At 39.4% G+C, this 14,930-nt stretch overlaps 1 protein-coding gene across 8 annotated transcripts in view; it reads right to left on the bottom strand.

Moving 5' to 3' along the window:
- Positions 1–14,930, bottom strand: part of TEC (tec protein tyrosine kinase) — a 168,886-nt gene that overhangs the window by 134,314 nt on the left and 19,642 nt on the right. For 2 of the 8 annotated variants that reach the window (XM_070791404.1, XM_070791405.1), the window contains one exon: positions 5,435–5,516. The exons of the other annotated variants lie outside the window; for them this stretch is intronic. In XM_070791404.1, the coding sequence (XP_070647505.1) occupies positions 5,435–5,455 (21 nt within the window). In that variant the 5' untranslated portion in view covers positions 5,456–5,516. The remainder of the gene's footprint in view (positions 1–5,434; positions 5,517–14,930) is intronic. 8 annotated transcript variants of the gene reach the window in all.

The raw sequence follows: 14,930 nt of genomic DNA on the forward strand, positions 1-14,930 counted from the left end.
CTGGCTCTCCATCATGAGATTTACTTTTGCCATGTTTTGTTGTGAAGAAAAGAACTTAAAGAGAAAAGCAGAAGTCTTGGTTACAGAAGAATGACTCTTTTAACTACATATATCCTTTACTTTACAGACCAAATGCATTCCAAGTATATGACTGAAATTAAAATAAAATTTAACTAGAGTAACATGTCTGTCTGAATTCAATTACAGAATTAAAAACACATTTCCATGGGGGGCAAGATTTATTCAATACACATACTACAAATCTTTGGAAAGAAAAAGGCCATTCTGAGTGTTAAAGAATTTAGAAATGGTTTCATGGAACTTCCAGAATTTGTCAACAGCTTGAATTGAAATTTAGTAGTTACAGAACTTTCACTTCATCATCATCCTACTATTTTCAACTACTTTCTCCAAAATAAAAGTTTCCCCCACATAAGCATTCCCTAACCATACAAAGATTCTGAAGCTAGATACTTCTCATTTTGGGGAGACAGCCAAGCATTAAATCTTAACATCATGTTTAGCCAACAGACGGTTGCATATTTCAGTGCAACTGAAAATTTCATTTGAAAAATTATATTCTATTAAAGAAACTGATGTCCAATTTTTTTCCCAGTGCTGTGTGAAATTGTAAAAATCAACTTGACATAAACAAGCAATACTGGGACTTCCCTGGTGGTCCAGTGGTTAAGAATCTGTCTTCCAATGCAGGGGATGTAGGTTCTATCCCTGGTCAGGGAACTAAGATCCCATATGCTACGGGACAACAAAGCCCTCGTTCCACAGCCCCTGATCCCCTGCGTTATTGAGCCCACATGCACAACATGAGAAGCGCATGCACCATGGCGAGCAGCCCTTGCACTGCGACTAGAGAGAGCCCGGGTACTGCAATAAGAGCCCGTGTATCACAATGAGGCCCATACACCACAGCCAAAATTAAAAAAAAAAAAAGGCAATTCTGTTATTTAGGCAGCCACAACAGAATAAGTTAGTTGATATCTATGTATGTATGTATATATATGTTGGAGAAGGAAATGGCAGCCCACTCCAGTATTCTTACCTGGGAAATCCCGTGGACAGAGGAGCCTGGTAGGCTACAGTCCATGGGGTCGTAGAGTCAGACACGATTGAGCCCATGTGCACATACATACCCTATACAGATATATAAATCTCCATTCCATTCCACAGCAATTCTCAGAAGCATATTACCAAGTATTTCTCCCACCCTGAATAATACTCTGTCTTAACAGAAAATCAAGCAAAACAAAGTATAACATTTGGCAGGATCCAGCAACCAGTACTTCTGCCTGAAATACAACAGGTATTCAATAAGTACTTGATAGCTTAACAATTTCACTCTATTTAAGCCTTGGTGGTATTTACCTCAGAAGCCAAACCACAAAAGTAACAGAAGTATCTACTTCAGATCCTTCACCATTTTTAGTTTCTCTTATTGTCACTGGACAGACTTGCAGGAAAAATCTTTTTCAAAAGTACATCTAACTGTATTGCAAATCATCAGGGTCTTTGTCTTTTAATCATAAATCACCAAAAAACTAACAGGATCTTTCTGTCCTCTGAGATGTTCCGGAGGATTAAGTCTGACCTATGCAAGAGGTTCTTTTTCCTGACAGGGTTAGCAGCTCAAAGCTCCAAGTTTCACCCATCTCTGAGGCTGGGAAATGACGGTGTTTCCTCCCAGCTCTCCTGCTCTGTCTCATCAATGTGGCGGGTCTTTGTCCGCCACTATTCTGAATCCCTTGTTACAATATAAAAGTGAACCTCACGGTGTAGAAGAATCTTCTCTGCCCTCAGTTGACAATGCAACTGAAAGCAAAACTCACAAACTCTAATGTCCTATGACGTTATCTCTAAATTAATGCCTTGAAGCTGAGGAACTCTAATGTTGTCAGCCCTAAAATTCTATGTAGCTCAACATTTTGGAAACCCACTTGTTCCCTATATTACCACTGTACTCAGTTCAGTTCAGTTCAGTTCAGTCACTCAGTCATGTCCGACTCTTTGCGACCCCATGAATCGCAGCATGCCAGGCCTCCCTGTCTATCACCAACTCCCGGAGTTCACTTAGACTCATGTCCATCGAGTCAGTGATGCCATCCAGCCATCTCATCCTCTGTTGTCCCCTTTTCCTCCTGCCCCCAATCCCTCCCAGCATCAGAGTCTTTTCCAATGAGTCAACTCTTCACATGAGGTGGCCAAAGTATTGGAGTTTCAGTTTTAGCATTGGTCCTACCAAAGAACACCCAGGACTGATATCCTTCAGGATGGACTGGTTGGATCTCCTTGCAGTCCAAGAGACTCTCAAGAGTCTTCTCCAACACCACAGTTCAAAAGCATCAATTCTTCGGTGCTCAGCTTTCTTCATAGTCCAACTCTCACATCTATACATGACCACTGGAAAAACCATGGCCTTGACTAGACGGACCTTTGTTGGCAAAGTAATGTCTCTGCTTTTCAATATGCTATGTAGGTTGGTCATAACTTTCCTTCCAAGGAGTAAGCGTCTTTTAATTTCATGGCTGAAATCACCATCTGCAGTGATTTTAGAGCCCAAAACAATATAGTCTGACACTGTTTCCACGGTTTCCCCATCTATTTCCCATGAAGTGATGGGACCAGATGCCACAATCTTCATTTTCTGAATGTTGAGCTTTAAGCCAACTTTTTCACTCTCCTCTTTCACTTTCATCAAGAGGCTTTTGAGTTCCTCTTCACTTTCTGCCATAAAGGTGGTGTCATCTGCATATCTGAGGTTATTGATATTTCTCCCAGCAATCTTGATTCCAGCTTGTGTTTCTTCCAGTCCAGCATTTCTCATGATGTACTCTGCATAGAAGTTAAATAAGCAGGGTGACAATATACAGCCTTGACGAACTCCTTTTCCTATTTGGAACCAGTCTGTTGTTCCATGTCCAGTTCTAACTGTTGCTTCCTGACCTGCATATAGGTTTCTCAAGAGGCAAGTCAGTTAGTCTGGTATTCCCATCTCTCCCAGAATTTTCCACAGTTTATTGTGATCCACACAGTCAAAGGCTTTGGCATAGTCAATAAAGCAGAAATAGATGTTTTTCTGGAACTCTCTTGCTTTTTCCATGATCCAGCAGATGTTGGCAATTTGATCTCTGGTTCTTCTGCCTTTTCTAAAACCAGCTTGAACATCATGAAGTTCACGGTTCCCATATTGCTGAAGCCTGGCTTGGAGAATTTTGAGCATTACTTTACTAGTGTGTGAGATGAGTGCAATTATGCAGTAGTTTGAGCATTCTTTGGCATTGCCTTTCTTTGGGATTGGAATGAAAACTGACCTTTTCCAGTCCTGTGGCCACTGCTGAGTTTTCCAAATTTGCTGGCATATTGAGTGCAGCACTTTCAGAGCATCATCTTTCAGGATTTGAAAGAGCTCAACTGGAATTCCATCACCTCCACTAGCTTTGTTTGTAGTGATGCTTTCTAAGGCTCACTTGACTTCACATTCCAGGATGTCTGGCTCTAGGTCAGTGACCATACCATCATGATTATCTGGCTCGTGAAGATCTTTTTTGTACAGTTCTTCTGTGTATTCTTGCCATCTCTTCTTAATATCTTCTGTTTCTGTTAGGTTCATACCATTTCTGTCCTTTATCGAGCCCATCTTTGCATGAAATGTTCCCTTGGTATCTCTAATTTTCTTGAAGAGATCTCTAGTCTTTACCATTCTGTTGTTTTCCTCTATTTCTTTGCATGATCGCTGAGGAAGGCTTTCTTATCTCTCCTTGCTATTCTTTGGAACTCTGCCACTGTTTAATACCACTGTATTAAACACAGGAAATTCAACCATCTCGAAGGCAAGCCTATATCTTTTGACATATTAACTCTAAAAATTTTAATATGTCCCCTGACAGAGCTGTAGAAGATATAACCAATGGTTCTTTATACATTATCCTAACGATTTCTTTCCCTATGTCACCCTCCGTCATCTTATGTCACCAATTACTTACATTAGAACTCCTGGTTTAAGCAGAATGATTTAGTAGAAAGAACCTAACTTTTTTTCTATTGTAGTATGATTGATTTATAGACTGTGTTAGTTTCAGGTGTACAGGAAAGTGATTCTGTTATACATATACATATATGTAGTCTTTTTTCATATTCTTTTCCATTATAGGTTATAAGATATTGCATACAGTTCCCTGTACTATATAGTATGGCCTTGTTTTTATCTATTTTATATATAGTATTGATAGTTTGTATCTGCTAATTTCAAACTCCTAATTTATCCCTCCCCCACCTCCTTTCCCCTTTGGTAATCATAAATTTGTCTTCTACATCTGGAAGCCTGTTTCTGTTTTGTAAATAAGATCATTTGTGTCATATTTTAGATTCCACATATAAGTGATATCATATATTTGTCTTTGTCTGACTTACTTCACTTAGTTTGATAATCTCTAGGTCCATCCACGTTGCTGCAAATGGCATTATTTCATTCTTTTTACAGCTGAGTAATATTCCATTGTATATACATCCCACCTCTTCTTTATCCATTCATGTGTCAATGGGCATATATGTTACTTTCACATCTTGGCTATTGTAACTAGTGCTGCTATGAACATTGGGATGCACATATACTTTGTCCTAGAGTTTTCTCCAGATAAATGCCCAGTAGTGGGATTGCCGGATCATATGGTGACTTTATTTTTAGTTTTTTAAGAAACCTCCATACTAGTTTCCATGTGGGCTGCATCAATTTACCCTCCCACCAACAGTGTAGGAGGTTTCCCTTTTCTTCACATCCTCCCTAGGACATTCTGACTACTGTGAGATAAGTAGTTTTGATTTGCATTTCCCAGATAATTAGTGATATTAAGCCTCTTCTCATGTGCCTTGGGCCACCTGTATGTCTTCTCCGGAGAAATGTCTATTTACGTCTTCTGTCCATTTTTTGACTGGGTTGTTTGGTTTTTTTGTTATTGAATTGCCTTGGCTGTTCGTATATTTTGGAAATTAAGCCCTTATCATTCGCATTGTTTGTAAATATTTTCTCCCAGTCCATAGGCTGTCTTTTCATTTTGTTTATGGTTTCTTTCGCTGCACAAAAGGTTATACATTTGATTAGGTCCCATTTATTTATTTTTGCTTCTATTTCTATTGTCTTGGGAGACTGACCTAAGAAGACATTGCTACACTTTACGTCCAAGAATATTTTGCCTACAAGAGCCTGAACTTTTAAGTCTCACTGACCTGGCTCTAAATCTTAGCTTTGCCATTTATTAGTTGTATAACTTCATACAAGTTACTTAACTCTTTTGACACTATTCCCTTACCTTCATAATAAGGATAATGGTACCAACCTTAATGGAGTAACATGAGGTATAAATCAGAAAAATCCACATAAAGTTTCTTATACATAGCCAACAGTCAGTTCATTTTGCCATACCTTTGTTTTGAACTGATACATGTCTTCATATTCAACAACTGTTAACTGAGTATCTGCTAAGTGCCAGATACGCTATCAGGTTCTGGGAATAAAGCAGAAGACATAGCCAATAAGGTATCCACAACGTAGGAGAAAGGACATATATAACGGAAAGTAAAAATGTCATTAACCATGTGGTAAGTGCCAAATCACAGATGGATACAAGGTTCAGCTCTGCCCAAAGGTAGAAGGTAGAAAGATAATCAGAGAAGATGATGTCTGAGCTGGGGTAAGGGCTGAGTTAGTTGTCACCCATGGAAGATGGTTGAACAAGGGCTCAGCCCCACTAAATGCAAGGTGAGTTTGAAGAAAAACAGTAAAAACAACTTCCATTAATTTAAACATATTCTATTTCAATAATCCTTTCTCTCTTCCATTTCTACCCAAATACACACACACATATTCCCAAAGGAGAGAATGGTATTTCCACTATCAAAAAGAAATCAAAATCCAAACTGATTCTTTTTCAGCCTTGTATTCATTTGTTCATTAATTTTTCAACCAAATAGTTTGTTTAAAATCCACTTTACATCTAATGCTGTGAGAGGATTACAACAGTGCAATGGAAAACACAGGCCCCACCTTCTTCGAGCTTATACTCCAGCAGAGTTTCTGTCTAAAGCTTTAAAGAGCCCTCTCCTCCAATATCCTTCTCAAGTGCCATACAGAGGACTGTGATGTTTACAGCTTATTCATATTCAAGTTATTTGTTTACAGAAAATGAGAGCTGGGTGCTCCAATAATTAGAATCATTGGGTCCAAACCTCTCTACCAATAATTCAGAGTACACAAAAGCTAAGTTGACAAATACTACTTCCCTCTCTTTGTTCATTAATACTATTATTAGTATCTTAATTTTTAAAACTAACAACTCACTATAGCTATTTTTAAGAACTCTAGATTAAAATTATGTTTTTAAAAATGGCATTCAAATGTAAAGTTTCATACACACAAACTCACAGTCCCTTAGCTTTTAAAACTGCACCCCCACTCAGAATTTCATTAAATGAGTTAATACACAGAAAGCACTCAGAAGAGTACATGCACTTAAGTGTTAAGTGTTTGCTCTTAGTCTTACCATTTTAATTTTTGTAGTGCTACTATTATCACTAAGAAATTAAAATGCACCAGAGTCCCATAGTAAGTGCAAGTACCATTTTATAAACAAAGAAAGAAAATAGAATGTAACTAATATAATACTAATACCTTTAAGAATAGAAATCTTGTGTCCTTACTCTCAGACTTTTATAGTAAAAGTCTGACTACATTATATAGCTGATGAACTACATTAAAAATTTTATTTGTATTGATTTACAATTTATACCTTGTATACATTCAGAGAGAAATTGAGACATCTTACAATAAAAACACATAAACAATAGCAGCACTATTCACAATAGCCAAGACATGGAAATGACCTAAATGCCCATCAACAGATGAACAGATAAAGGAGATGTGGTACATTACTCAGCCATAAAAAAAGAATGAAATGATGCCATCGGCAGCAACATGGAGCAACAGAGACGGACCTAGAGATTATCATACTAAGTAAAATAAGTCAGAAAGACAAATAATGTGATTATCACTTATATGTGGAATCTAACACATGATACAAGTGAACTTATCTGTGAAACAGAAACAGACGCACAGACAGAGAGAACAGACTTGGGACAGACAAAGGGGAGTGGTGTGGAGGGAGGGATGGATCGGGAGTTTGGGATTAGCAGACGCAAACTACTATATATAGAATGGATAAACAACAAGGTCCTAGTGTGTAACACAAGGAACTATATTCAATATCCTGTAATAAGCCACAATAGAAAGGATATGAAGAAGAATATATATATATGCATGCATAACTGAATCACTCTGCTGTACAGAAGAAATTAACACAACATTGTAAATCAATTATTCTTCAATAAATTTTTAAAAACTACATGAACATGGGAATTTCCTTGAGGCCCAGTGGTTAGGACTCCATGCTTTCTCTGCCAAGGGCCCAGGTTCCATCCCTGGCCAGGAACCTAAGATCCACAAGCCATATGACTCCACCAAAAAAGAAAAAAAAAAAAAAAAAAGAAACATGAACAAAATTTAACCAAAGATGTGTGAGGCTTATGCATTGGAAACTACAAAATGCTGTTAAAAGAAATGTAAGAAGACCAAAATAAAGGGAAAGATGTCCATGCTCAAGGATTGAAATTCTTAATATTGCTAAAATGGCACTCATTATCAAATGGCTCTACAGATTCAACATAATCTGCATCAAAATTCCAATTGCCTTTTTTGTTTTTTCTTTTTTTGCAAAAATGGACAAGCTGATACTAAAACTCACACAGTAATGCCAAATAGCCATTTAATCTTGAAAAACAAAAGGCTGGTGGTCTCATATTCCCAATTTCAAAGGGAATGGCAACCCACTCCAGTACTCTTGCCTGGAGAATTCCATGGCCAGAAGAAACTGGTGGGCTACAGTCCGTGCGGTTGCAGAGTCAGACACAACTGAGCAACTAACACTTTCACTTTCACTACAATATTACAGGAATCCAAACAGTGTAATATTATATAAAGATAGATGTACAGATCAACAGTGTAGAACTGGGAGTCCAGAAAGAAACCCCACACATCTATGGTTAACTGATTTTTGATGAGCATGCCAACACTATTCCACAAGGAAAGAGCAGTCTTTCCAACAAATGGTTCTGAGACAACTGGATATAAGTGAATTGGGATCCCTACTTCACACCACAAACAAAAATGATTTCTAAATGGATCAAAGACAATGTAAAAACTAAAATTACAAAAACTCTCAGAAGGAAACATAGCAGTAAGTTTTCATGATTTTAGTTCACACAATGGCTTTTTAAACACAACTTCAAGAAGAGCACAAGTGACGAAAGAGAGAAACTGGACTTCAACTCAAAAACTTCTGTATGTCTAGGGACACTACAAAGGAAGTGAAAAGACAACCCACATATGAGAGAAAGAATTCACAAATGACATACCCAATAAGAGTCTGAAGTGAAGTGAAAGTCACTCAGTCGTGTCTGACTCTTTGTGACCCATGGACTATACAGTCCATGGAATTCTCCAGGCCAAATACTGGAGTGGGTAACCATTCCCTTCTCCAGGGGATCTTCCCAAACCAGGGATTGAACCCAGGTCTCCTGCATAGAAGGTAGATTCTTTACCAGCTGAGGCACCAGTAAGAGTCTAGTATCCAGAATATAACACTTACAACTGAATAATTTTTTTTTAATTAACAGGTAAAGGACTTAAGTAGACATTTTCCCAAAGATGTCAAAAGGCTAATAAACACTTGAAAAAATGCTCAACATCATTAGCTTTTCAGTTCAGTCCAGTCGCTCAGTCATGTCCAATTCTTTGAGATCCCTGGACTACAGCACGCCAGGCCTCCCTGTCCATTATCAACTCCCAGAGTTTACTCAAACTCATGTCCATTGAGTTGGTGATGCCATCCAACCATCTCACCCTCTGTTGTCCCCTTTTCTTCCCACCTTCAATCTTTCCCAGCATCAGGGTCTTTTCAAATGAGCCAGTTCTTTATATCAGGTGGCCAAAGTATTGGAGTTTCAGCTTCAACATCAGTTCTTCTAATGAACACTCAGGACTGATTTCCTTTAGTATGGACTGGTTGGATCTCCTTGCAGTCCAAGGGACTCCCAAAAGTCGTATCCAACACCACAGTTCAAAAGCATCAATTCTTCAGCGCTCAGCTTTCTTTACAGTCCAACTCTCACATCCATACATGACTATTGGAAAAACCATAGCTTTGACTAGGCAGACCTTTCTTGGCAAAGTAATGTCTCTGCTTTTTAATATGCTGTCTAGGTTGGTCATAACTTTTCTTCCAAGGAGCAGGTGTCTTTTAATTTCATGGCTGCAGTCAGCATCTGCAGTGATTTTGGAGCCCAAGAAAATAAAGTCTGACACTGTTTCCACTGTTTCCCTATCTATCTGCCGTGAAGTGATGGGACTGAATACCATGATCTTAGTTTTCTGAATGTTGAGTTTTAAGCCAACTTTTTCACTCTCTTCTTTCACTTTCATCAAGAGGCTCTTTAGTTCTTCACTTTCTGGCGTAAGGTTGGTGTCATCTGCATATCTGAGATTATTGATATTTCTCCCAGCAATCTTGATTCCAGTTTGTGTTTCATACAGCCCAGCGTTTCTCATGATGCATTCTGCATTAAGTTAAATAAGCAGGGTGACAATATACAGCCTTGACATACTCCTTTCCCTATTTGGAACCAGTCTGTTGTTCCATGTCCAGTTCTAACTGTTGCTTCCTGACCTGCATACAGATTTCTCAAGAGGCAGGTCAGGTGGTCTAGTATTCCCATCTCTTTCAGAATTTTCCACAGTTTATTGTGATCCACACAGTCAAAGGCTTTGGCTTAGTCAATAAAGCAGATGTTTTTCTGGAACTGTCTTGCTTTTAGGAATACATAAATCAAAAGCACAAGGAGTTCCTACTATACACATACTAGGCTAGTTATAATCCCAAAAAAAGGAAAATAAGGATTGACAAGAATATGGAGAAATGGGAACCCTCATCCATTGTTAGTAGGAATGTAAAGTGATACAGCCACTGTGAAAACCAGTTTGGTAGTTCCTCAAAAGTTAAACATAGAGTTAAGCTATGACCCAGCACTTCCACTCTTAAGTACATACCCAAGAGAATTGAAAACATATATTCACAAAGAGGCTTATAAACTACTGCGCATAGAGGTATTAGTCATAATAGCCAAAAAGTGGAAACAACCCAAATGTCCATACACTGATGTATGGAGATATATATAAACCCATACAACTGAATGTTACTCCACCAGAAAAAAACAATGAGGTACTGATTCATAGTGCAACACAAATGAGCTTTGAAAATATTATACTAAGTAAAAGAAGCCAAGCACAAAAGGCCACATTATATTGATTCCATTTATGTGAAATGACCAGAACACTGTTTATGTGAAATGTCCAGAACAGGCAAACCCATAGAGAAAGAAAGTAGACTATCGTTTGGCTGAAATGAAGAGAGAATGGGGTAGGGTGGGTGTGTACAGTTTTTTTTTTAAGTGATAAGAATCTTCTGGAGTTAGATGGTGGTGGTGGTTATACAACATTGTATATATATTAAAAACCACAGGATTGTACTCTTCAAGTTGGTTCAAATGGTGGTTACCTGAATTTATTCTCAATTAAAAAAATTTAAGAAAAATATAAATGTACAATATGTAAATAACATACAGATGAGAATCAAAAGTAGAAGGAGAAATCACAAACCAGAAGGAAGGAATAAAACAGAGTGAAACCAAGCAAAACTTATATGGAAGTTGGTTCTCACATCAGTTCATACAACAGAAACTGAATATAATCAAAATTAGCCTTGAATGTTCCATAGAAGACACAGCCACACTGTGTCCAGATGAGCCCAACACAGCATCAGCAGAAACGTCCACCAGCACTGGAAGCTGTGTCCATTAGCTTCTGATGAGAAAAACCACCAGCAAAATACACCCCATTCTGTAATTATGAACATGAAAACAATTAAAATGTATTCTTCCTCCTGATTCTGTCAGGGGAACAATTCTGCTCAATGTCCAGAATGGCCTCACTCACATTTTGAGCACTTGCAGGCTATCAGCCACGGCACCTCAGGAGAAATGGGTGGCAGAACTAAGATCCCATAAGTCACAAAGCATGGCCAAAAAAAAGAAAGAAGAGTCGAGTACAGAATTAGGTAAATAGATATGATCCTTGAGCCATATCTGATAAACGCGCTTAAGCTCATTTTCAATAAAAATTAAATGAAATTCAGACTTACTCTCCAACATGTGAAAGAAATGTAAATATTACATTAATAATATAATAATCAACATATTTGCTGTAAAAATTTTTGAAGGCTAAGTATTTTCAGATACACCCTCCTGAATGATCTAAGATAACAGAAAACACCAACAATTCCAAAGATCTACAGCTTCACACTAGAAGCATTTACATTTTGAGATTCTGACTTCATCTGATTTACGTCTTGCTTCTTGACTTCCTAATATTTCTGCTAACTTTGAACTAACAGTCCTTTGAACTAACAGACTGCTATATATAAGAATTACTAAGGCCCTGCTGCTGCTGCTGCTGCTGCTAAGTCACTTCAGTCGCGTCCGACTCTGTGAGACCCCATAGATGGCAGCCCACCAGGTTCTGCCATCCCTGGGATTCTCCAGGCAAGAACACTGGAGTGGGTTGCCATTGCCTTCTCCATTGTGTGAAAGTGAAAAGTGAAAGTGAAGTCGCTCAGTCGGTCTGACTCGTAGCGACCCCATGGACTGCAGCCCACCAGGCTCCTCCATCCATGGGATTTTCTAGGCAAGAGTACTGGAGTGGCTTGCCATTGTCTTCTCCAACTAAGGCCCTAGCAGATGTCTTTTTCAGTATTATTTCCACCAAATCAGAAAGCAATAAAAAACAGAGTGGTGACTGATGTGGTTCTCAGTTCACAATATGAACTGCACAAGCACTAATATTTTAAATCAGTGAAATAGGAAAACAGATTCACAGCAACTGAACAAAAATCTTCGAAGACTGGGAAGATACTCTGAGACAGGGTACTACTTTTTTCAACACCACCATCCTCACCCCACCACACACAGAGCACAGATTCCAGGAAGGCTGGTGAAAATAGTTGCTTAAATATCATCAAATGTACACATGAACTTCTACAAAATACATTTTAAATTACCATTCATTTAATATATTTGCTTTATATTATAGTTTCAAGTTGAAGTTCAGTTCAGTTGCTCAGTCATGTCCGACTCTGCAACCCCATGAACCGCAGCATGCCAGGCCTCCCTGTCCATCACCAACTCTTGGAGTTTGCCCAAACTCATGTCCATTGAGTTGGTGATGCCATCCAGCCATCTCATCTTCTGTCATCCCCTTCTCCTCCCACCCTCAATCTTTCCCAGCATCGGGGTCTTTTCAAATGAGTCAGCTCTTCACATCAGGTGGCCAAAGTATTGGAGTTTCAGCTTCAACATCAGTCCTTCCAATGAATACCCAGGACTGATCTCCTTTAGGATGGACTGGTTGGATCTCCTTGCAGTCCAAGGGACTCTCAAGAGTCTTCTCCAACACCATGGTTCAAAAGGTAAAGTTGAAGTTACCTTATCTTAAAAAGTATAAAAGGCAATTTTTATCTCCCAGCTGGAATTACAGAATGCATATCTGGTCTGCAATCTACTGAACTGATCAAAACATCAAGTCATACTGTTATAAGAATCTGGACACTGTCATTCACATTCCCTCCCTAGCTTTGCTCAAGAAGTGCCAAACTTGCTACCCATATCAAAATCTAAGAAACTGAATTTATCAGTTTTTCTATCATTATAGGAAACGTGGAAGGCTTCCCTGGCAGTCCAGTAGTTAAGACTCCATGTTTCCACCGCAGGGGGAGAGGTTCAATCCCTGGTTGGTAAACTAAGATCCCACATGTCAGGCAACACAGCCGAAAAATAAAAATAAGTAAAAAAAGAAAAAAGAAACACTGAGCACCACCTACAGAAATAGAATACTTCCAAAGAAGTCTCTGCATCTCTCCTCTACGATGGTAGCTGAATGAGCCTAATACAGACGCATTCCCTCTGCCCAGTGTTACAGCAGAACTCATATTCTTCCTTACCCTGGCTGAAACGATTCACTTCAATGGTAAATGTTTCATTCCAAAATTAGAAATAAAACAGAGTACCCAAATACCCCCAAAGAAGATAACACACTAATTATTCTAAATTCTCAATCCCGTCCTCTCCTGCCATCTCCAACATTTGTGGCCTGTAGCTTTCCCTTCTTTGGTGTCCCTGATGTCTCTCTACTGGATCATCCCCTTTGGTACAGAAGCATCACATACATTCCCAAAAATAAACCTCTGCCTTGACCCACAGTCACCTCCAACTACCGTATCACCTGAGTCCCTTTACAGCAAAAGCTCTTGAAAGACAGGATTAGGGTTGCTATCCCTGCTCCTCAACTCATGTGCTGGCCTCAAACTGCTCCAGGTGTGTTTCTGTCTCATCAGGCCACTAAGATTTCATGTGTCAAAATCACCAAGAACAGCCTTGTTGCCAGAACCCGTGATCACTTCCCAGTTCTAGTCTCTCTCCCCTGCTGCCCTAACAGTGTTAACACAGCTGACCATTCTCTCCTTGAAATGCTTCGCTTCTGTTGGTTCTCTGTGACACCAAAGTCTCCTTGATTTTTCTCCAATCTTAGAGGCTGAACCTTCTCAGTCTCCTTTGCTGACCTCTGTTTTCCTCCTTTACTTCTGAACACTGGTGTGCACCAGCACTCTACCCTGGGCTTGTTTTGCTTCTTCATCTATGAATCCTCCTCGGAGGCAGCCTCATCCAGTTCCACGGCTTGACATACCACCTGTGTGGTAATAACCCTGACATCTCCATCTTTAGCCCTGTTGCCAAGAACCTCAGATTTATATATCCAACTGCAATCCTGATATCTTTATTTAAATATTTAGCAAGTATCTCAAATGTAACATGGCTACAATGGAGTGCTATATAGTCCCCGAAAATTTGCTCTTTATCTAGTCTTTGATGTCTGAATAAATGGCCTCACCATCTCCCCAGCTGCTCAGCCAAAAATCTAAGAGCTATCATTGATTCATTCCTCTCTTTCATACCTCAACTCTAATCCATCAGCATGTTCTTTTGACTGTGGAAGTGGAAGTGTTAGTCACTCAGTCGTGTCCAACTCTTTGCAACCCCATGGACTGCAGCATGCCAAGCTCTTCTGTTCATGGAATTCTCTAGGCAAGAATCCTGGAGTGGTAGCCATTCCCTTCTCCCGGGGATCTTCCCAAAACAGGCTTCGAACCCACATCTCCTGCATTGCAGGTGGACTCCTTCCCACTGAGCCACCAGGCTCCAAAATATTCCAATATCCTATGAATATTCAAGACTCCATACTTTTCCCTTTAGTGCAACAGACTGATTGCACTAATGGCTCTTATTGTAATGCCTCCCTGAATCTTTTCATACCTCTCTGTATACCTGCTCTTTGGCAATGCCCCTCATAGTAGCTGTCGATGTACTCAAATAACCTGCCTTGACCAATGTGACAGTAGTAAATGGAACACCAGCTAAGGCTTAAAAATCTGCCTGCCCATTTCTACTTCCTTTCTTGCTTCTTTATTATGACCATGAGAGAATAAGAATAGAGTCATGTAACAACACCACACAGAGGAGAGCAGAGTTGTCCCAGCCATCTGAGTTGAGGCCATCCTAGACAATCAGCAACCAGCTGGCCCTCCCAAACATATCAGGAAAAGCAGGCAATATGGCAGAGTTGCCTACCTGACCCACAGCTGATCACAGACATGCGCAAGCTCAGTCAGGATCAGCTGAGCCTGGCCCAGAAGAGCCGCATT

Source organism: Bos indicus, chromosome 6 (genome assembly GCF_029378745.1).
Source record: "Bos indicus isolate NIAB-ARS_2022 breed Sahiwal x Tharparkar chromosome 6, NIAB-ARS_B.indTharparkar_mat_pri_1.0, whole genome shotgun sequence".
In the NCBI taxonomy this organism is placed as follows: domain Eukaryota; kingdom Metazoa; phylum Chordata; class Mammalia; order Artiodactyla; family Bovidae; genus Bos; species Bos indicus.